Raw genomic sequence first — 24,749 nt, 5'->3', positions numbered from 1 at the left:
TGGTAGATATGGCAATTACATACCAGAATACCAAGATTCTTTTTTTTTTAAAACAAATTTTGGCTAGTTCAGTGCTCTCTATTGCATTCTCTTTAATTTGGGCAATGAAATGTTATTCCTGATTCCTGAGTCTGGGTATCAACTGTATAAAACAAATTCTAAAGTAGAAGCATTTGCTAAACATTTATGTGGGCTTCTGCACAATATTTAACAGATCAGAAAAAATGTATATTAGTAAAAAAGGAAAAAAATTATTTATTGCCACAGTGATTTTATAAAGAATTCTCTCTTATTCTGGTAGCCTTGTCCAGTTTATAATTATTAGGATGTTCCAACTAACTTAAGAGTTTCTTCTCTATTCATGAATTGCCAATTTTGGGCTAACTTGGTAGTAGTTACTCTATGGGTATATACTATCATAAACAGATCTAGGAGTACATAGACACAAATAATACATAATGAAAGGAGAATTGCACATGGAACCAGATTCTATTAGCTCTAACTGCTCAAGTTAACCGTTCCAAAAAACTTTATTAACTTGTTGTCTACTATTTAATCCATTCAAGCAGAAATTCATTAAACATTCTAGGACTGACATTTCAAGTAATTTTCCTTGCTTTATGTTATTGAAAAATAATCTCACTAATATATTCTAGTATCAATACCTGGATACAATAATGGTACTAAGGTTTCCCAGGGATTACTACCTATCTCCACAAAAAAGTTCTAAACCTATCAAGATGATAATTTCTTTTGCTCATGTGAATAGTAGCTCAACTGGTTAGGAGGAAATGCTAATGGGGCTCAAATTACAAGTTCCAGAGAAGGTAATTACTATCACTCTGTTTATTCTTTCTGTTTTTTCAATTTCAATTTTCACCTATACTACTTCTATTGAATGTTTTTTTTCTTGAAGATATAAGTCCTGAAGATACAAACATAAGCAGAAAGTAACTTGAAAATATCTATGAGCAAAACCTCAAAATAAAATTCAAATTGGACACACAAGCCCAAAAAGAACTCCCAGAAAAGTTAAGAAGTAATTTCTTTATTAAAAAAAGAGCTCAAATATTACCCAAGGAAACAAAAACAAATACGTGGTAGAAGAAAAAAAAATGGTCAAAGAAATAAGAGCTATACAACAAAGTTAGGAAAAGAATTTACAGCTTGGTAAAAGAAGTACAAAAACTTCCTCAAGAAAATAACTTAACAATTAGAACTGATTAAATGGAAGCTATGAAAATCAAGAAATAATGAACCAAGTCAAAAGGTTAAAAAAAACACAAGGAAATGTTAAATATCATGTAGAAAAAAACAACTGTCTTGGAAAACAGATCAGGGAAAGAAAATTTAAGAATCATTGGACTACCTGAAAGTATAGGAAGAATCTGGAGGGCAAAAGTAGAAATGGAAAGAGTAGGTCTTACCCTTAAAGAAACCTCAAAATGAAAACTTCCAGGAACATGATAGCCAAAATCCAGAGCTCCCAGGTCAAGGAGAAAACAGAAGTTGTCAAATAGTAAAAATGCAAGAACTGTGGAGCCATGGTCAGGATCACATAAATTTTAGTAGCTACCATTATAAAGAATTGATAATTTGGGACAGCTAGGTGGCACAGTGGATAAAGCACTGATACTGGAGTCAGGAGGACCCGTGTATAAATCCGGCCTCAGACCCTTAATAATTGCCTGGTTGTGTGACCTTGGGCAAGTCACTTAACCCCAATGCCTTAAAAAAAAGAATTGAGAGCTTGGAATATGATTTTCCAGAAGGCAAAGGATCTAGGATTACAACAAAGAATAGCCTATGTGTTAAAACAGTATAATTGTACAGGAGGGAAACAAAAGATGAGTATTTAATGAAAAAAAGAGGACTTGCCAGCATCCCTGATGAAAAGAGCAGAGCTGAATAGAAAATTTGACATTCAAACACAATACAAAAGTAACATAAAAATGTGAACATAATGAAAAATCCTAAAGGGCTAAAAAAAGGATTAAAATGTCTACAGTCTTATCTGGGGAGATGACATAAATAACCACACAGAACTTTACAATGACCAGGGGTTTTAGAAGGAATTTAATTGGCCAGAGGACCAAGATGTGATTCTATTGTTTAGATGATCTCAAAAGCAAAATGGAAGAGTATAAGAGAGGCAGAATGGAGAAATTTGATCTCACACAAATGGGGCATATAAGGAAGAGTTTACAGAATAGAGGAGGCAGTAGGGGGAAGTGAGCAATATTTGATCCTGACTCTCATCTGAACTGTTTCAAGGAAGAAAGGACACATATAAACAGTCGAATACAGAAATTAACCTTACACAAAAGACAAATAGAAAGGAAAGGGATTAAGAAAAAGGAGTGTGGGAAGGAGGATAAGAGAGAGGACAGATTAAGGAAGGCAAAAGTCAGAAGAAAAATAGATAATAGAGGATAACAGATAAAAGATTAATAGAGACGGTCAAAAAGGGAAGGACAAATAAAAGAAAATAGGAAGGATGGAAATACATAGCCATCAATCATAACTGTTAATGTGAATAGGATGAACTCACCCATAAAACAGAAAAGGATAGCAGAATAGATTAGAAACCAGAATTCAACAATATGCTGTTTTAAAAATCACTTGAAACATTAAATTAAAAATGGAACAGAATCTATGTTACTTCAACAGAAGTAAAAAAGGCAGGGGGTAGCAATCATGATTTCAAACAAAGCAAAAGCAAAAACAGATCTAATTAAAAAAGATAAACTGAAACTAAATTTTATTAAAAGATAACAATGAATAATAATTCTGAACACATATGCATCAAGTAGCATATTATTTAAATTCTTAAAGGAAAGATATAAGAGGAAATAGTAAAATTATGATAATTGAGTTGTCATCCTTCTTAAGTTAGATAAATCTAAATATAAAATAAACAAGAAAGACATTAAGGAGATGAACAGAATTTCAGAAAAAACAGATGTGTTAAACATCAGGAGAATACTGAATGAAGAAAAAGGATTACACCTATTTTCAGCTCTAAATGGCACCTTCACAAAAACTGACCACGTATCAGAGCATTAAAAATCTCACAAATGCAGAAAAATTAAATTCTTCTTTGCTTACCATAATACAATAAAATGTATATTCAATAAAGGATCTTTGAATCGTAAGTTAAAAATCAATTGGAAAGTAACAATAATCCTAAAGAATGAGTGATCAAAGAACAAATCAGAGAAACAATTAGTAATTACATAAAAGACAATGAAAATAATAAGACATACCAAAGCTTGCAAGATTCAGTCAAAGCAGTACTTAAAGGAAAAATGTATTTCTCTAAATACTTATTTCAAAAAGCGTGAAAGAGCAGATTAATAAATTGGTCATGCAACTTAAAAAAAAAGCTAGAAAAGAAATTAAAAACTACCAATTAAATTCCAAAATAGAAATCCTGAAAATCAAAAGAGATTTAAAAAAAAGAAAGAAAAATAAATCCATTTAACTAATACATAAAACTAGGAACTTTTTTTTTGTCAGAAAACCAATAAAAAATAAACTAAAGTGATTTAAAAAAACAAAGAAATCCAAATTGCCAGTATCATAAATGAAAAAAGGTAATTTGCAAACAATGAAGGGGAAAAAAGGCAATTATTCGTTCTTTTTCCTACATATATGTCAATCAAATTGACATTTTAAATGAAATGGATGCCTACAAAAATATAAATTGCCCAGATTAACAAAAAAGGAAATAGAATATTTAAATAACCCTATCTTAAAGAATTTGAACAGCCATAAAAGAAATTCCTAAGGAAAAAAGAAGACAAAACAAAACTCAGGATCAGATAGATTTTTAGATAAATTCTCCTAAGCAGGGAGAATTAAAATAGAGAGAGAGAAAATTATGGAGTAATTTTCCTAATAAGCACCAATTCAAGAAATTACAGAAAGATATCGTAAATATCATACACTGGGACTAGGCTGGATTTACACCAAGAACAGGACTGGTTCAATATTAGGAAAATTATAAGCATTGACCATGTTAATAACAAAAATAACAAAAATCATATGATTTTTTAAAAAGATGTAGGAAAAAGCCTCTGACAAAACATAACAGTCATTTTTATTAAAAATACTTTAGAGATCAAAGGAACAATAGAGCTTTTCTTAAAATGATAATTATCTATCTAATAACAAGAGCAAGCATCATCTATAATGAAGACAAAGTAGAAAAACATTATTATTCAATACTGTACTAGAAATGCTGGCTATAACAGTAAGAAAGAAAAAGAAACAAGGAATAAGAATAGGCACTAAGGAAACAAAACTATCACTTCGTATGATATAATAGTTTATTCAAAGGATCTAAGTGTCAAGTAATTGAAACAATGAACAACTTCAACAAAATTTCAGGATATAAAATAAACCCACACAAATCTTCATCATTTCCATATATTGCTAACATAACTCAGTAGGAAGAGATAGGAGAAATTTCATTTGAAATAACTACAGAGCATATAAAATATTTGGGAGTCTACCTGCCAACACAGATACTCAGAAAATGGGAAAGCAGTTTGACAAAAACTGGGCACAGACCAACATCTCATACCAAGATAAGTGTGAAATGAGTACATAATTTAGAGGTAAAGTTTGATATCTTAAGCATATATTAGGAGAGCACAGAAATCACCTGCCAGGTGTATGGACAGGGGAAGACCCAGACCAAATGAGAAAACTTCAGAGAAAGTAAAATGAAAAATTCTGATTATGTAAAATTTAAAAGTTTTGTGATTAAAAAAATCAATGCAACTAAAATTAGAAGTCAAGATATATGTTATTGAAGAATTTAACTATATCAAAACTGACATGTTTGCTATAACTATTAAGACCAAAAGTTGCAGTTGAATGAAAGGGTGCTTTCATCATTTAAAGACAAGAAATGATTTCTTGAGATGTTTGAAAGTTTCACTTTGTGATCCTATGATAAGCAAAAAAAAAGATTACTCTAAAGATAATTACAGTTAATATATTAACATGCTACAGAGTATAAAGTAGAGAAATTCTTTTTAAAATATTACAGTATGAAGGTAGGAATGGGGAGGATGGCGAAAAATAAGCTAGAAAGTAGTCACTTGCATGAATTGATGTTGAGTTAAGTAAGTAGGATCAAGAGAATATTGTACACATTAAAAGCAATACTGTGAGATGATCAACTATGGTGGACTAAGTTTCTCTCAGCAGTTCAATACAATAGGGCAATTCTAAAAGGTTTGTGATGGAAAATACCATCTACATCCAGAGGAAAAACCTATGGAGGAATGCAGATCAAAGTATATTATATTCACTTTTTAAAATTTGTTTTATGTTTCTTCTTTTTCATTGTTCCCCCCTTTAGTTCTAATTCTTCTTTTACAACATGATTAAAATGGAAATATGTGAAACATAACCAAACATATACAACCTATATCAGATTATTCAACATCATGAGGAGGGGAGAGAAAGGGAAGGTGGTAGAAAAATGTATTACTCAAAAGTTTACAAAAAGATTAATATTAAAAGTAAAGTCAAAGGTAAGGAAATTAAGTAAGGAAAAAGGTCAAAGATTAGTACATTAATCAAAATCCTCACCCATTTCATCAGGACTTTGTTATTAAGTTATTAAGTTAAATGGCATAAGCAAAATCAGACTGACCTATATTAAAAAAATGAAGTTAAGAAATGACCACTTTTGATAAAATGCATCATGTCATCTATTTCCTTCCTCCATAAACTCCAATGGTTTCTTATTGTTGTTGTTTGACCTTCATTCTCAAAGAGGACTATGACATCAGGGAGGTGATGCCATGACATGTAAGAAAACTGGATTTAAGTGAGAGAGGGCTATGCAAAGTCACTGGCCTCACTTTTTCCTTCAGAACCATCTGGGTCCAATGACCAGAAATGTATCAGGAGATTAGAGATGGCCTGGATTTAGTGAAAGACATTGGCCTTCTTAAGCTTGGTTTCAAGTTTAACTTAGGCAACTCTCAGGGTTTCTGTTAGGTAAATTGCTATTTACATTCACTCAGAGTGCCCACACATTAGTCTCCAGACAGTACATAAAGTATTAAGGCCCAAACAATGACCAAGTGGGGTTTGGGCTTGGACCCATAGTTTGTTGGCCAATCAATGAGAGCCATGAGCAAATACAAAATGATCTTGTTGGGCATTCAAATCTCTCTTCTATCTTTCCAGTCTTCTTACTCCTTAATCCCTAACATATATTCTTTGATCCAATAACATTGATCTCCTGGTAGGTCTACTTTCACAAAGAGTTTGGAGTGTGGCAACCCTGAGAACTGAAAAATGTTCTGGCCCTCTTTGCCTACCGAGAAGTCTGAATTTTTTTTTTGCTTTTATGGGGTTTTTATAGTACCCTATTGTAATATTTGGGTTGATATTATATAATAGTTACATATTTATGCATTTCTGAGTTTCTAAACTTTTTCTATGTCATCTGCTGGCTTTTGAGTATAATATGTGGCTTCTGCAAAACTCCCCCTAAAATTTTCATTTAATTTCTTTTTTAAGAAAGATTTTGAGTTTTACAATTTTCCCCCTATTCTTGCTTCTCTCCCCCCCACCCCCCACAGAAGGTAGTCTGTTAGTCTTGATATTGTTTCCATGGTATACGTTGAGTTAAGTTGAATGTGATGAGAGAGAAATCATATCCTTAAGGAAGAAAAATAAAGTATAAGAAATAGCAAAATTACATAATGAGATAATGGTTTTTTTTCTTTTCAAAATTGAAGGTCTTTGGTCTTTGTTCAAACCACATTTCTTTCTCTGGATACAGAATGGTATTCTCCATCGCAGATAGCCCCAAATTGTCCCTGACTGTTGCACTGATGGAATGAGCAAGTCCATCAAGGTTGATCATCACCCCCATGTTGCTGTTAGGGTACACAGTGTTCTTCTGGTTCTGCTCATCTCACTCAGCATCAGTTCATGCAAATCCTTCCACATTTCCCTGAATTCCCATCCCTCCCAGTTTCTAATAGAGTAATAGTGTTCCATGACATACATATACCACAGTTTGTCAAGCCATTCCTCAACTGAAGGAAATTCACTTAATTTCCAATTCTTTACGACCACAAACACAGCTGCTATGAACATTTTTGTATAAGTGATGTTTTTATCCTTTTTCATCATCTCTTCAGGATATAGACCCAGTAGTGGTATTGCTAGATCAAAGGGTATGCACATTTTTGTTGTGCTTTGGGCGTAATTCCAAATTGCTCTCTGGAAAGGTTGGATGAGTTCATAGTTCCACCAACAATGTATTAGTGTCCCAGATTTCCCACATCCCTTGCAACACTGACCATTGTCTTTTCTGGTCATATTGGCCAGTATGAGAGGTGTGGTATGAGAGGTGTGAGATGGTACCTCAGAGAAGCTTTAATTTGCATTTCTATAATAAGTAATGATTTAGAGTAATTTTTCATATGACTGGAACATTTTGATTTCCTCATCTGTAAATTGCCTTTACATATCCTTTGACCATTTGTCAATTGGGGAATGGCTTGTTGTTTTTGAAAATTTGACTCAGTTCTCTATATACTTTAGAAATGAGTCCCTTGTCAGAAATACTAGTTGTAAAAAATTGTTTCCCAATTTACTACATTTCTTTTGATCTTGGTTACAGAGGTTTTGTCTGTGCAGAAGCTTTTTAATTTAATGTAATCAAAATTATCTAGTTTGGTTTTTTTTTGTTTTTTTTTTTTTAGGATTTTTGCAAGGCAAATGGGGTTAAGTGGCTTGCCCAAGGCCACACAGCTAGGCAATTATTAAGTGTCTGAGACCGGATTTGAACCCAAGTACTCCTGACTCCAAGGCCGGTGCTTTCTCCACTACGCCACCTAGCCGCCCCTAGTTTGTTTTTAATGATGTTCTCCATCTCTTCCTTGGTCATAAACTGCTTCCCTTTCCAAAGATCTGACAGGTAAACTACTCCTTGATCATCATCTAGTTTGCTTATAATATTGTTTTTTATGTCTAAATCCTGTTTCTATTTTGATCTTATCTTGGTATAGGGTGTGAGGTGTTGATCTAATCCAAGTTTCTTCCATACCAACTTCCAATTTTCCCAACAGCTTTTATTGAAGAGAGAGTTTTTAACCCAATTGCTGGACTCTTTGGGTTTATCAAACAACAGATTACTATAATCACTTAATGCTATTGCACTTAGTCTATTCCACTGATCCACTACTCTATTTCTTAGCCAATACCAGACAGTTTTGATGACTAATGCTTTATAATATAATTTTAGATCTGGTAAGGCTAAATCACCTTCTTTTACACTTTTTTTCACTGAATCCCTAGAAATTCTTGACTTTTTATTTCTCCATATGAATTTACTTATAATTTTTTCTAACTCATTAAAGTAATTTTTTGGAATTTTGATTGGTAGAACACTAAACAAATAGTTTAGTTTTGGTAGAACTGTCATTTTTATTATATTAGCTCAATCCATGAGCAGTTAATATTTGCCCAGGTATTTAAATCTGATTTTATTTGTGTGAGAAGTGATTTGCAATTGTTTTCAAAAAAGCTTTTAAGTCTGCCTTGGCAGGTAGACTCCCAGGTATTTTATACTGTCTGAGGTTACTTTGAATGGGATTTCACTTTTTAGCTCTTTCTGCTGTAATCTTGCTAGTCATATATAGAAATGTTGAGGATTTGTGAGTGTTTATTTTATATACTGTGACTTTGCTAAAGTTTCTAGTTGTTTCTAGTAGTTTTTAAAAAGATGATTTCTTGAGATTCTCTAGGCAGACCATCATGTCATCTGCAAAGAGTGAGAGTTTTGTCTCTTTGTTCCCAATTCTAATTCCTTCAATTTCTTTTTCTTCTCTTACTGCTGAAGCTAACATTTCTAAAACAATATTGAATAGTAGTGGTGATAATGGACATCCTTGTTTCACCCCGATCTAATTGGGAATGCCTCTAGCCTATCCCCATTGCATATAATGCTTGTTTATGGTTTCAGATAGATACTGCTTATTATTCTAAGGAACAATCCCATTTAATTTCTTATGCCAATCTGCAATATATCAAAACTGAGATGGGGGAAAAATGTCAGTTTCTACAGGATGTCTTCTCTAACCCCTTTTAATTCTAATGACTTCCCTTGTAAATAATTTTGCAGGTATCTTATGTATAGCTCACTTTATAGAGGAGAGAGAGAGAGAGAGACAGAGACAGAGACAGAGAGAGACACCCCAGCATGAGTTACAATCTCCTTAACTATGCCCTCAGGGTCTTCTGGGAATGGTTGGGGGGGGGGGTCTTGTATTGGAGAGATCTTCTGGAGGTCTAGCTGTAAGATAAGTTCCCTACCTAGTTTACTAACTACCATCTAACTTAACCCAGTGGTGAATATATATATATATATATATATATATATATATATATATATATATATATATATATATATGGTCATTTATCAATCATTTGTATACAGTCAGATCTCTGGCTAGTTAAAGAAGGGTCAAAGCAGACACTAAATTAGAAGGGAGTTGAAAAAGAATGAAAAACAACAAAGTGTATAATTCCAATAGCTCCACTGGTCTTGGAGTCAGGAGGACAGGAGTTTGAATCCAGCCTCTGACACCTACTAGCTATGTGACCTTGGGCACTTAACCCAGATTGCAAGACTATCACTGGTCATCCTGATTCATATCTGGCCACTGAACCATAAGGCTTTGGAGGAGAAAGTGAGGCTTTGTACATTCCCCCCCCCCCCCCCCCCCCCCCCATTCAAATCCACTTCGCATATTTGTCATGGCATTGCCTCCCTGATGTCATGGTCATCTTTGAAAATAAAGGATAAACATTATTATCTCCTTTACTATCTCCATTTAATTGATGTAATCAATACAATGTAATGTAATCTCTACAAGATCAAAATAGGCTAGAAATTGTTTCAACCAGAAAATGTAATCTTTGTCAAGAGATGTTCTTGAGACACCCAGGTAAAAGATAATATAGCAGGAAGAGAATAGGCTAGATTGCATTTGAGAAATTATATTTTCAACAATCCTAAACTCCTAAGTGATACCAAACTCATCACTTTTGAACACTAGTGTTTTTTTTCCGCTTTTTTTTTTTGGCTTTTGCCAGGAAAATGGGGTTAAGTGGCTTGCCCAAGGCCACACAGCTAGGTAATTATTAAGTGTCTGAGGCCAGATTTTAATTCAGGTACTCCTGATTCCAGGGCGGGTGCTCTATCCACTGAGTCACCTAGCTGCCTTGCACTAATGTTTTTTCTTTTAATTTTTTTTTTTTGGGGGGGGTTGCAAGGCAAATGGGGTTAAGTGGCTTGCCCAAGGCCACACAGCTAGGCAATCATCAAGTGTCTGAGACTGGATTTGAACCCTGGTACTCCTGACTCCAGAGCCAGTGCTCTATCCACTGCGCCACCTAGCTGCCCCACTAATGTTTTTTTCAATGAAGGTAAACAACTGTGGTAATGTTATATAGCAAGGAACACTATAATAGTCAAAGAATAAAAAGTGTAGGTGATTCACAGATCCATGAAGATGCGAATAGGATCACAGATCTAGAGCTAGAAGGGAATTTTATATGGCAGATCTGAGTAGATTTCAGTATACTCCCCATGATGACTGCATGTAAGTAAATGCATAAAAGACATGAGCCAGGAAAAAATATGATGGGAAAAGAAGATGGGCCTTTTATGTAAAAGACTAATGACATACTTACAGATCTGCAGCAGTGTGATTATGTTGGAGAGGCAGATTAAGGGTAGAAGTAGGTTCAAAGGGGTGATCAACAGGTCCTTCTCGTTCCTTCGATTGTTTAATGAGATCAAATAAAGGTGAGTCCTATGTGAAAGAAAATGACATTGTATAAATTTATATTAAAAGAAGTGATTCTCTTCTTAAGTACCAAAACTACACTTTATTTACAGGTTGAGGACCAGTAATTCTAATCAGAATTACCTGCATCAACTTGGACTATCAAATGGAATGATCCCCAAGTCTCTTTCAAATGTATCTAGACAGTACATACGGTATCACCTGTAGTAACAATTACCAAAGGAAGCAGCTGCAAAACTAATGTTAAATCTAAACTTCATATTCTCATTCTCTTAAACAATATTTACCTACGTGCTTCTCATTAAAACCTATTTAGGAGCCAGATTCCTGTGCTTGTACTAAAAAGGGGGAAATTCAGAATAACAAAAACAGTGGCAAACCACTGAGAAAAGGAAACCACAGGCAATGACAAAATGTAGTCATGGACAATTTAAGTTCAGTGGAACCTCTGTGTCCCTGAATGTAATGCCTCTTATTGCTTGCTGCTTAGTACCCTGCTTCTTCATGGCTATTACCTGTACTTCTTTCTTGATAATTCTCCACAAAATACATGTGGAAGTGAACAAACATGCACAGATTGTTCCTGACAGTTCTCATTCCACATCTATAGTTTTCTCCATCTTTCTCCTTTCCCTCTCTTCTTCCCTCCTCCATAGTGGGTCTCTGTGTGTTACCTAGACTACAAATACAAGGGTTCCAACATTGACTGCTGTGTCCCCCCCCCACACTCTTCTCTGGCAGTGCGGGGGCCCTCCACTCCATGGGGCTTACCTACTGCACTACTCTAAACACTCAATAACTTTTAGCCATACTACCTCATACTACCACAGAAATTGCCACCAAGGGACACCAAACCTGGCTGTTCACTGGCTTTCTCCTGAAAGGATGGAGGCATACTTCATAATCAGCCTGCTAGGTTGAACTCATTTCTGAGTTATTTTATTGCTGTTTTACTTTAACTGACCATGATCACTGTGTATATTGTTCTATTTTTTCCTACTTCAGACTATACTCTTTTATATAGGTATTCCAAAATTCCTCTGAATTTGTCCTTTGTAAACACTTTTCCCATAGAAATATTTAGTGGGCTAGAAATCTGGATGTCTGAGACCATATATACATATAAGTTCATTTAAAGATAGATTTGATAATGGTCTCTGGTCAAAAGCAGTAGCATTTTGATCTGCCATAGAGAACAGAATATAAACTAAGTGACCTTTATTACAGATGTAACAATCACTGACATGTACATCACTTGACAAATCAACCCTAGGCTTCTAAGTTTCCTAAATGCTATGGGTAATAAAATAAGAAGCATACAACAGAGCATCTTCCCTTAGGAAGTCCACAGTTTTGTTGGAAAGACCAGACATATACAAAACAGTAAAAGAAGCTAATATAGAATATAACTGATATGTTGTGATGGCACAGATTTGCTTTCTATCTTTAGCTGCTGCCTTTTATGCTTGTCCATTTAATTTTCTGGGTCCCTGCCTATAGTTAGGCAGCTGGAATATAAGGAAATTTGGGCAGAGGATAAGTATTTCAAGACATATGTTGTTTAGAGTATCCTAGAATATCTAGAATTCCTGAATCTGGACTTGATGTTAGGTCTAGTCTATGCCACAATTATGGAGGGAAATTTTGGGTTAGTCCTTTTGCTGCTTTCTTGGTGGTAATGAGTATTATAATCTAGGAGATCAGAGACAGGGTGGAGACCTATAAGCTTTCAAGTGCTCCCAAAGTGACCTATCTAGGGCAAAGTTTAATCATTTCTCCCCAGTCTGAGCTCTATAAGCTTCTGAGAACACTAATTTTTTTTTAGGCTTTTGCAAGGCAAATGGGGTTAAATGGCTTGCCCTAGGCCACACAGCTAAGTAATTATTAAGTGTCTGAGGCAGGATTTGAACTCAAGTACTCCTGACTCCAGGGCCAGTGCTCTATCTACTGTACCACCTAGCCACCCCCACAATAGTACACTATTGCTAGACTCTGCCTCTATCAGTAAGCTAGGAAGTTCTGCTTGTTCAGTGATATAACTGCAGGTTTCCCTTTGGCATGGGATTCCTGCCTTAGTCCCCAACAGACTAGGCTAGATTCTAGAACTTCAATCCTGCTTTGCTCCTTGGGTCTGAGTCAAAGTGAGTGCTACAGCTTGCTTCTGAACTTCCTTCTTTCTCTGTATACCACTGAGGACCTCCCTATCTAGGATATCACCCTTAATCCTTTTTTTTTAAATCAAAAGTTATATTTTCTATCTTTCCTATTCTCCCTAACAAAGAAAACAAAGCAAATCAAAATCCTTGTAACAAATAAGCAAAGTTAAGTAAAACAAACTTCATTGTTGGAATCTAAAAATTAATGCCTCATTCTACATGTACAGTCCATCACTTCTATGTCAGGTGAGGGTTGATAGCATTCTTTGTTTTTAGTACCCTAGAATCATGACTGGTCACTGTTCTTAAGTCTTCTGAAGATTTTAAGTCTTTCAAAGTTGATGCTTTTTACAACATTGTTGTTATTGTATAAATTGTACTCCTGGTTCTACTCACTTCATTATGTATCAGTTCATATATAAGTCTTCCAAGGCTTTGCTATTATATTTCTTATGGAATAACAGTATTCAATATATTTTTATATCATAATTTATTTAGTTTATTCCCCAACACTTTCTTAGTTTCCAGTTCTTTACCACTGCAAAAAGAGCTGCTATTAAGTATTTTTGTACATGAAGAACCTTTTGGTCACAGCTTCAAATTGCTTTTCGAAATGGTAAATTCACAATTCTATAAACAGAGCATCAACCCACCCAGTTTCCTGCAACAATTGTCAATTTCCTTTTTGTCAACTATACAAATCTAATAGGTGTAAGATAGAATATCTCAGAGTTGTCTTAATTTGCATTTCTCTAATTTTAGTGTTTTGGAGCATTTTTTTCATATGGCTACTGAGAGCTTAGAATTTTTTCCTGAAAACTATCTATTTAGATCCTTTGACAAGTTATCATTAGAAAATAGTGTTTATTCTTATAAATATGAATTAACTCCTGATCTATTTTAGGAATAAGATCATTATTAGAGAAATTTGCTGAAAATATTTTTCCTAATTAACTATTTCCCTTCTCTTTTTAATTTTAGAAAATTCAAAGGTTTGATTTTTAACTTAAAAAAATTAAATGAAGTCTTCATTTTCAGCTTAATCCAGAAGAAACTATTTGAGAAGAAAAATACATTAAACCGATTTAGCATAAATTAATATCAATACTATACACTTAACAGCCAAATAGTATAAAATATCATCAGCTGAAAACATACATAAAATACTTTCATGGGGAGACTAGGTGACTCAGTGGATAGACCACGGCCCTAGAGTCAGGAGTACCTGAGTTCAAATCCAGTCTCAGACACTTAATAATTACCTAGCTGTGTGGCCTTAGGCAAGCTACTTAACCCCACTGCCTTGCAAAAACTTTAAAAAAATGCTTTTATTAAGCCTAATCAAACAACTTTTTACAAACTTAGTACACTACATTAGAAAAATCTTTTATGTTTCAGAATTATTATTTGTTTCCCTACATTTGAGAGATTTAGTTTAAAATGGTTGGGTTGAAATACTATCTCACTGAACAGGACACTATAGTTGGCATTGTACAACCAAAAAATAAGCAAAAGCCGCAAAAAATACTTCCTATCTTCTTCAAGCTTACAAATCTGAGATGCTACATAAAAGTAATATTTCCTTTTATATATTACAAATAGAGACCTTTATACCACTGATAACCTTTAAAGTCCAAACAGGAAAAGAGGAAAATATGTCAGCATGATGGAAGTTACAACATATGACAAGACAGCCTTTATTCCAATAGATGGAAAACATATAAGAATTATAAGAATTTGTGCACTATAGGAAGCAAAAGGCCTAAAAAGAATACTTCTAATAATGTGTCAACCTTTTCTCAATTTAGTTCTGTTCATTCAGCTAAAATCTTCATTCTGATGGAAAGGGAGGGAAGGTATTCTTGTAATCCTCACATATGAGGAAATTTATTTTTTCTTTAACTTTAGTATTCACATATTTGTGTGGAACCACAAACTATGTTGGTCACAAACTTTTAAAAGAGCATTATGTGAAATACTATAGGGAAATACAAATGAAATAGAATATAATTTTAAACTAACTTGGTAGATGAAATAACAGGCGTAGAAATAAATATGAGGATGAGTAAATGTAAAATCACTGAAGACTAATATTGTAAGAAGGAACCAAACACTAGGAGAGGAACTAACACCATGAGAAACAAACATTATATGAGGAAATGAATGGATCTAAAGGGAAGTTAGATAATGTAGAGATGGTAGGGTTGGTAGTAGGGTTTTGCAAAGTTAAATTAAATTAAAAAAAATTTATTAAATGTTTTGATAATCATGTGTGCATACACACATATATATGTGTTGAAGGAAGAGGAAAAGGAAAACACAGACCATTTTTAAAAAAAAAATTCTAGGTTGGTTTAGTGATTTGTAAGATCATAAAGAATCAACTAACTGTTAGGTCAGACCCTAAAGGTAATATAATCCTGGATTACACTAAGAGGCTTCAAGAGTAAGGAAGTAATAATTCACTACCTTCTGTCCTAGTCAAACATCTTAAGAAGGACATTCATAAGCAGAAGAAAATCCAGAAATGGGCAGTCAGAATGGTGAAGAGTTTTGAATCTCTGCCCTAATAAGATCAACTGAAGAAAGTGTGGACGGTAAGTCTAGAGAAAAGGAGATTTAAAAGGAACACCATAATAGTCTTCAAGAATTTAAAGGGCTGGGGGCAGCTAGGTGGTGCAGTTGACAGAGCACCAACCCTGGAGTTAGAAGGACCTGAGTTCAAATCCGACCTCAGAAACTTAATGTTTACTTAACTGTGTAACTTTAGGCAAGTCACTTAATCCCACTGTCTTGCAAAAAAGAACAAAAAAGAATTTAAAGGGTTATGTGGAAAAGAGATTGAATTTTTTTTTTTACGGTCCCAGAGGACAGAACCCAGAGAAGTGTTTAGAAATTGCAAAGAGGAAAATTTAGATATGACTGTAGATGGTTGTTAGGATCCCCTCCATTTCTAAAATTCTGTCATTCTGTGACTTAATCAGATAAAGAAAAGTGGGAAAGTAAGATCACAATTTGAAGGTCATAGGTGACAAGGTCTATGTAGAACACTTAACTAATCCAACAAGAAATAAGCCCTGTGGATATATATCTGTTGACAAAATTCATGGTTATTTGCCCAAAGACCTAGAAAAACTATATTCCTTTCTTAAATGAGCAAAATATAACTAACTTCTCTACAAATAATTTCTTAATTTTTAGTTTATTTTTATGAGGGAATTCTGTACCCAAGAATTAGATTTCATCTCCTGATGTTTGCCTTCTGAGAGATGACTCTAGTGACCTTTAGAAAATATTTTATTATTTTAAGGAACATTGTCAAATTGTGGTATATGTCCCTTATGGAACACTTGTTCTATTAGAAACCAGGAGGGATGGGAATTCAGAGAAGTTTGGAAAGACTTGCATGAACTGATGCTGAGTGAGATGAGCAGAGTCAGAACACTATACACCATAATATCAACATGGGGTGATGATCAACCTTAATGGACTTGCTCATTTCATCAGTGCAATAACCAGGCACAATTTTAGGGTATCTGTGATAGAGAGTACCATCTGTATCCAAAGAAAGACTTGTGGAATCTAAACAAAGACCAAAGACTATTACTGCAATTAAAAAAAAGTTATCTTATTACATAATTTTTCTATCTTTTATATTTTATTTTTTCCTTAAGGATATGATTTTTCTCTCAACACATTCAATTTTGATCAATATATAGCATGGAAATAATGTAAAGACTATTAGACTGCCTTCTGTGAGGGATGGGGGGAGGGAAGCGAGGTTGAGGGAAAAATTGTAAAATTAAAAAAAAAACAAATTAAGTATGTTGTCACTATTAGCTATTTTTAGTACCAATATTATTGGCCATTAATCACAATTTTCCAAACTAGTAAAATGTCCCCAAAATTGAAATAAAACAGAAACTCATTCAGAATTATTGCAGGTCTTATTTGTTGAATTCAGTTGGTTTGGGGGTTGGTTTTTTGATCTATGTTTGACGTACATTAGAGGTGAAAAACTGTCTTCTCACCTAACCTAGTGGTTTTAAAGGTCAGATTTGATATGATAGTTCAGAGTCCAAATGGCCAGATTATGTTTCAAATATTTAAGTGAATTGAAATATTAATATAGAACATATTAAGCTTATTGTTACACTTTAGCTGATCTGCAACTCTATTTGTCTATGCTTAGATGTTTGGGTAGAAATGAAGACAAATATAAAGAAGTACCAAATGGACTTTCACATCTGAGTCCAAGTAATACACTGTGGCATGACTTTGAAATATCACATCAGATTCAATTACTTAATTTCAATCAGCAAGTATACTAAAAAAAAAAGTTTAAAAATACCGTCAGAATGTACATATCTAGATAGGACACGTCTCCTTCAAAGTGAATATTAGGAAATATTCATCTATTCTAAGGCTACTGCCACAGCTCAAAACACTTGGGAAATGGTCTTCTGGAAATGCCTTCAGGGCATACTTTTCCATATCTAGAGCTAGAAGGGATCCCAAAGGCTGTCTAATCTAGCCCCCACATTTTATAGAGGCAGAAAATGGCCCACAAAAGTTAAGTGGCAATAGTGTCAAGAGTGGGTTCTAAACCTAGGGTCCTTGATTCTATGGCCAGTGCTCTACCTAACCAATTATGGCAAATCATCAGTTTTGGAAAGTGGCTTTGACTGATCAAAAAGGCAGATGGAACCCAAGTTGGATAAAGGAAATCAGTATTGTTTATTATACAAGATGTGGCTTAAGGGACTGGCATCCTTCTCTGACTCATTTGATTTGTGATGACAATTCCAAAAATGTTTTGAGCCATAACAGTAGTATTAAAAAATAGTGTTGTTGAGGCCAGAATTATTTTGATTTTTGTCTTCCTATAGATCCTATAGATCCTTAGTACCCAGAATAGTAACTTGCAAATAATGAAAAATGAGTATTCACTGTTTTCAATTTTTCCCTCAGTGCTTGATTAATTAATTTGTGTAGGTTTTAAAATGTAAAAAAATTAACTCTTGGGGTGGCTAGGTGGTGGAGTGGTGCAGTTTGTCTGTGATTTCAGTCTTCTTTGGCTTCATTAACTGACCCATCATGGAAAGGAAGGTCCTGCCCACCCTGGGGCCTAGCATTGGCCATATCCAAGTCGTAGAGGATCACACTCTAAATAATTTCCTTTTTTTTTGTGCACGTCACCCTTTGGCAAGGGAACATATTCTGCTTCAAGGTCAAATTCGGTAGCACAGGTATCACACCTGCCTTGCCTCTTCACTGCACCACTGTTTGCTTCTATTTATCACGTCTCCAGCCTCCACTCACTCTTTCTGCAAACTTTCAAAGATGCTGGGGTCCAGCTTCAACTGCTTGGTTCCTTTTGCTGTTTTAAGTCCTATGATGACATGCCTGATGGTCTTGTCATATCCCCCTACTGGGTTTTCAGTCTCACATGGAGTTAATTCTGTGACTTCACCTTTGAACACTTCCTTGCTCTCCTTTATCCTCAGACCAATAGCTCTTCTGAACTTTTCCATCAGAACTTGTCTTCTTAATTTCTGTAGAGTAGACTTCACTTCCCACCATAGGACAGAAGGGGACTTTACTACCCAACTCTTGAGCAATAGCCAGGGCTAGGACTGTCTTGCCAGTTCCAGGAGGTCCTGCCAACACAACAGCTCTCCCAGCCATTTTCTTGCTTTTGATTAATTCTAGCACACCACATGCCTCACGGCGTTCTCCTGCCCCACCAGCCCAGAGGCCGCCTGCTTGGCCAGGCCGTCCTCGTCCGGCCCCAGCCCCTTCACATGGCTGTGCGGGGTGATGCCCTGCGTCTTCGTGGTGCTCTTCACCTCCTCCATCTTCAACTTGGCGCCGGGAATGGGGGGGCGGAGTGGCTGGGGCAGCTGCAATGGGCCGGAGGGTGGGAGAAGAGGCTGGCGTGCACGCTCTGACAATGTTCCTTTTTTTTTTATTAAGAAAGATATTATTTATTTTGAATTTTATAATTTTTCCCCTAATCTTGGTTCCCTTCCCCCACCCCCCACAGAAGGCAGTCCATGGTATGCATTGATCTAAATTAGATGTGATGAGAGAGAAATCATATCCTTAAGGAAAAAAACAAAGTATAGGAGATAGTAAAATTACATAATAGGATAATGGTTTTGTTTTTGTTGTTTTTTTTTTAAATTGAAGGTAATAGTCTTTGTTCAAACTCCACAATTCTTTCTCTGGAGACAGATGGTATTCTCCATTGCAGACAGCCCAATATTGTGCCTGATTGTCGCACTGATGGAATGAGCAAGGCTATTAAGGTTGACCATCACCCCCATGCTGCTGTTGTGGTGTACAATGTTCTTCTGGTTCTGCTCATCTCGCAAAACAATGTTCTTAAAACACAATTCTGATCATGTCACTACTCTGTTCAATTAACTCCAGTGACTCCCTATTACCTTTAAGATCAAATGCAAACAAAATGTTTAGCATTAAAGTTCTTTATAATCTCCAACCTACCAGTTATATTAACCAATCCAGTTATATTAACATTACACCCCTTCCTTTTCTATATGACCCAACTAAACAGGAACTCTTGAGTTCTTCATACTTTATTTTTTTTCTTTTCATGCCTTTATGAAACTGACGCTCCTATGCTTGGATGCTCTGCTGCCACACCTCCGTTTCTGAGAATTCCAAGATCAGATGCTCAAGGGCCATTTTTTACAGAAAAACTTTCCTAATTCCTCCTAAATGTTAGTGCCTACCCACCAAAACATGGTATTTCTTTTGTATATAATTTTTTTATAGACTGTCTGACCTAATGGAATGTAAGTTTTTTGAAGACAGAGGGGGATCACGGCTAGGAGAGGGAGTGAAAGGAATACTTTGTAATTCTATGACCTTAAAAAAGACAGGTTTATCTTCTGGACCACTAATTTCATGCTTTTGTTTTATCTAGTAGAAGAGGGCTTAGTTTGTTCGTTTTTATTGAGAAGCCTTGGAAAAAAATTCTCTAACTTAATTTCAAGGCAATTTATACCACTTGAATGAGAAAAATGATTAATTAGTTTTATGCATCTTATTTTTATAAAGGGATAGCTGATTGGTTTGGGAGAAAAGGTCATTAATACCCACAGTTAACAATTCTTATGACTGAGAATTACAATTTGGAATCTGATACTGGATCACAAACTTAATTACATCTAACAAATTTTCTGGAAATGAAAATTTTTTATAATTAAGTTAATCTTGCTTTCAGTTTTTAAATTTTCATAAATCTTATAAAGTAGCAATACTATAAAACTTATGTCCCTATTACTACTGTCCAAATAAACAGTTATAAAGGACATTTATTTGTCCATATATATAGTTAAAGGTCAACAGAGCCCTAAGCAAATAGTTTAGAAAAACACCCTAAGGAAAACTGTTAGGTTAGAAAGGTTTATCTTTATTGTTTCCAGCATTCATTTTTCATTTCCTTCACACATCAAGTATTTAATGCCTTTGCTTGACAGAACTTTGCCCCTTCTCAAAATCAGAAAGAAACTATATATATAGATAAATAAATGTTTGCAGTTATTTTTGTTCTATATAGTTGCTAATTTGAAATCAATAGTCTAGAAGGTAAAACTGATTAGTCTTTTTTAAGGATAAACAAAAAGTATGCCCATCTCTCTCCCAGAGACAATATTACTGCAGAATAAACAAAGTTTTATCTATTTTTAAGTTTTAATGTCCATGGTCTTTCATCTTTATCTTTTTAATCTTCAAAAGTCATATCTTCTAAAATATTATGATAAGGTAGTTTTGTGGTTGTACAGATTAAAGAATTAAAATTATACTCGACATTTTTCTATTGGGAAGACCAGGAAATATAATGATTCTGAAGAATTTGATTCTTAAAATTAAACTAATTTTCTAGTAGGCACATAACTGTGATTACCAGAAGAATGAGGATTAAAACATTAATTTAATTTAATCTAATCTAGGACTTTATCCTTACTTCAGAAACACCAAATAAAAACTTAAGTATTATATAGTGTTGAAATGGAAGCAAAGACCAACTTTTTAATAATATTCAACATTTTTTTTTTTAGATTTTTCAAGGCAATGGGGTTAAGTGGCTTGCCCAAGGCCACATGGCTAGGTAATTATTAAGCGTCTAAGGTCAGATTTGAACCCAGGTACTCCTGACTCCAAGGCCCGTGCTCTATTCACTGTGCCACCTAGCCTCCCCAATATTCAACATTTTTGTTCAAATATTTTTAAACGTGTTCCATTCTTCATGATTTCATTTGAGATTTTCTTGGCACAATACTGGAGTGGTTGTCTATTTCCTTCTTATTTGATGCAACAGGGTTAAGTGACTTCTCAGGATCAAAAAGTCAGGAAATAACTGGGGTTATATTTGAACTCTGACCTGTGTCATATCTACATTGCACCACCTTGATAGATACCTCATGATACTCAACATAGTATCTTACAAAGGTTAATTTGATAATGATCACAACAGTGAATCAAATTGTTGGTTAAGTTTCAAACCTGTATTTTATCTCTCTCAATCTACCCAACCAAAATTTAGCCTTTTTTTCCAGAAAGCCTTTCCTTGAATAAAGGTTAGTGCTAGTTTTCTCCTAATTAGCATGTAAATGTATTTACACTATTCTCAATTTTCTTGTATATCTGAAATTCAGTATAACTTGGCTCATATCAAACAGTTAGCCAAACCAAGGGTTAAAAATATAAAAGACAAAACAACTAAAATCATTCAAAGAAATGACTTTTTTTTTTTTTAGGGTCTAAGTACATGAAATCCTGTGGTGATGTTGCATAAGTCCTAATAGACTTTTGATAAGCTTCTAGGCTCTGCCTTTTATGATAGAAGTGCTTCAGAACATATATTTACAATCAAAGCTTCCACTTTTTTCCCCCTCTAATTTCTTAACTCTGTAGTCTAGTTTACAACCTCATCAAATTAATGAGAAAGGAATGGATCATTTCACAAAAATCACTAGGATAACTGGATAGTAATCAGAGAAAAAATTAAGTCTACAAAAGCATCCTATACTTTGTGCCTCAATACATAGAAACAGATAAGAAATTCTAACATAGAGAATCAGAAGAGAATGGAAGGTTATAACTTTAATGATTATGGATAGGGGAAAATTCATAAGTGGATGTGGCATAAAAGTGATTGGAATATAGCAGTTAATAAATGTTATCAAAATGAATAGATAAAATAAAATTTAAGTTTTTATATAAATCAATTAAAGAAGCTATAATTAGAAGATATGGTTTAGGAAAAATACATTGATATTAAATATTTCTCATAAGTTTGTCACCCAGAATTTATAAGGAATTGACATAGTAATAGGGAATAGGGAATTTACTCAGTTATCAAGTAGTCAGAAGATAAAAAGTTTTCAAATGAAAAATGTTGAAAAACCATTAATCACTAATAATCAGAGGAAAATGCATATTAAAACAACACTGCGGTATCTGTTCCAATGTAAATTATGGAAGATACTAAAAGATGGAAAAACTCATTATTGTAGGGACTTTGGGAAAAAAAGGTATGTTAATTCATTGTTGAATTTAGAATTTATGTAAGAGATTATACTATCAGAACTGTATCATACCCCAATCCATCTCTATTCAGTTACCAAAGTGATTTTCCTAAAGCATAGGTTGATCATTCTACACTCCTATTAAATAAATGCCAGAGGCTCCTCCTCATCACCTTCAGAATCACACACAAAATCCTGTTTGGCATTCAAAAATTTTCATAACATAGCCCACTCCTACCTTTTACAGTATTCTTATTCCTTATTTTCTGATGCATACTTTATCCAGTGAACTGGCCTCCTGGCTGTTCTATGAAAAAGATTCTTGGCTCTGGGCATTTCTTTCTGGCTGTCCTCCATGCCTGGAATGCTCTAATATTTTATACCATTATCTCTGCTATCATTCTAACCTAGGAACATGCGGTGGTGTTAAAATATGAGCTCATCACGACCTACAGGTATTCTACTATCAAGAGTAAAAACCATGAACTTTCTCTCATTATAATCTTTTATCCTTCCATCTCTCCCTGTGCTTCACTCCTCCTAAACTACTTTTTTTTTTTTTGCAAGGCAATGGGGTTAAGTGGCTTGCCCGAGGCCACACAGCTAGGTAATTATTGAGTATCTGAGACTGGATTTGAACTCAGGTACTCCTGACTCCAGGGCCAGTGCTCTATCCACTGCGCCACCTAGCCACCCCCAAACTACTCTTCATCTCCATGATCATCAATGTTTTCATCCCTTAGTGTTCTATGAGACCTTGATATTGTCTCTGGCTTAACCTTCACTCTGTAACTTTCCCTCTCCAATGCAATCTTATATAATTAAGTACTTTATATAGACACTCTCCTTTTCCTCCTTGATCTATGTTACACTTAATGCTTGGTTTAAATGTTGCCAAATTCTAACCTACCTTATATCCATTATTCACATCCCGTTCTTCTACTCACATGCTAATTAAAAACAATAGAGGAAGTCACACAACCTACTCTTTAGAATAAACTTGGTCATCACTGCAGGAAAGCAATTCTTTTGCTCCTCAATTGACTATCACACCCTCTATAGTAACCTGTTTCAAACTTCACTGTCTCTCCTTAAATCTTCTATATATCACCCCTAGTCCCACTGACCATGTTAAGCCCCAATAACTTCCTGTGGTTCCCTATTTCCCCTAAAGATCAAATATTATTTAATCTTTATCTCATCTTTTTAATGTCTATTTTTGTTATTGGTATATAGTCTAAAATGTTAGTCTTTTCTCATACCTCATCTTTCTCAATCTGTTAAATTTAACACAATTGACTGACTACCTTCTCCTTCTGGATCCTCTCTCCCATCTTGATTTGTGTGACATTACTCTCTGCTGGTTCTCATAGTTTTCTGATCACTCTAATAACCTAATGCTTTTCTTTATCTGCCCGATAAGCCTTGCTGATCTTTTCCCCCTAAATGTAAGCATTTCTTTTTCTCTCCTCCCCACCCTCCTCAAAGTTCTGTTCTAGACACTCTTTTCTTCTCTCTCTATACTTATATTATTGATAACCTCACTAATTCTCATGGCTTTATGCAAATGGCTCACAGATATCTATCCATCCCCCATCTCTCTCATGAGTTTCACCCACATTACCAATTGCCTCATGGAATATTTCAAACTAGATGTCTCAAAGACATCTCAAACTCAATATGTCCTAAACTCATTATCTGCTCTCTAATATACTCCCCTTTTCTAAACTTCCCATATGTAGGTTAAAAGCATCACCATTCTTCAGTCTCCCAGGTTTACTAATCAGTTGCTAAGTCTTACCATTTCTACCTCTAACATCTCTTGCCTAAGAATTATTCTCTCCACTCATACAGATAGCATCTTAAGTCAGGTCTTCATCAGTTAAATGATTATAACAGCCTCCTAACTGGTCTCCCTGCCTTGAGACTCTCTCCACCACAGTAATCCTTCACATAGCTTGACAAAGTGATTTTCCTTACATGCAGATGAATTTACTGACCAGATGAATTTACTACTCTAGTCTGATGGCTTATCATCTCTAGGATAAAATATAAACTGCTTTGTAAAACTTCTAAAACTCTTTACAACCTGGATTCTGCCCATCATTCATTAAGCATTATGCCCCTTCTTACTTGCTCCAATTTTCCAAACTGGAATTTTTGTTGTCTCTCAAACA

The 24,749-nt window shown here is 34.6% G+C and overlaps 1 protein-coding gene and 1 pseudogene across 2 annotated transcripts in view; both read right to left on the bottom strand.

Moving 5' to 3' along the window:
- Nucleotides 1–24,749, bottom strand: part of RB1 (RB transcriptional corepressor 1) — a 165,118-nt gene that overhangs the window by 29,032 nt on the left and 111,337 nt on the right. For both annotated transcript variants that reach the window (XM_074217121.1, XM_074217122.1), the window contains one exon: nt 10,741–10,862. In XM_074217121.1, coding sequence (XP_074073222.1) covers nt 10,741–10,862 — 122 coding nt within the window. The remainder of the gene's footprint in view (nt 1–10,740; nt 10,863–24,749) is intronic.
- On the bottom strand, nt 10,872–18,988 carry LOC141508471 (ruvB-like 1 pseudogene; annotated as a pseudogene).

Source organism: Macrotis lagotis, chromosome 1, assembly GCF_037893015.1.
Source record: "Macrotis lagotis isolate mMagLag1 chromosome 1, bilby.v1.9.chrom.fasta, whole genome shotgun sequence".
NCBI classification, from domain to species: Eukaryota; Metazoa; Chordata; class Mammalia; order Peramelemorphia; family Peramelidae; genus Macrotis; species Macrotis lagotis.
The sequence above is the reverse complement of the archived record's forward strand: the minus strand, read 5'-3'. Positions and strand labels throughout refer to the sequence as shown.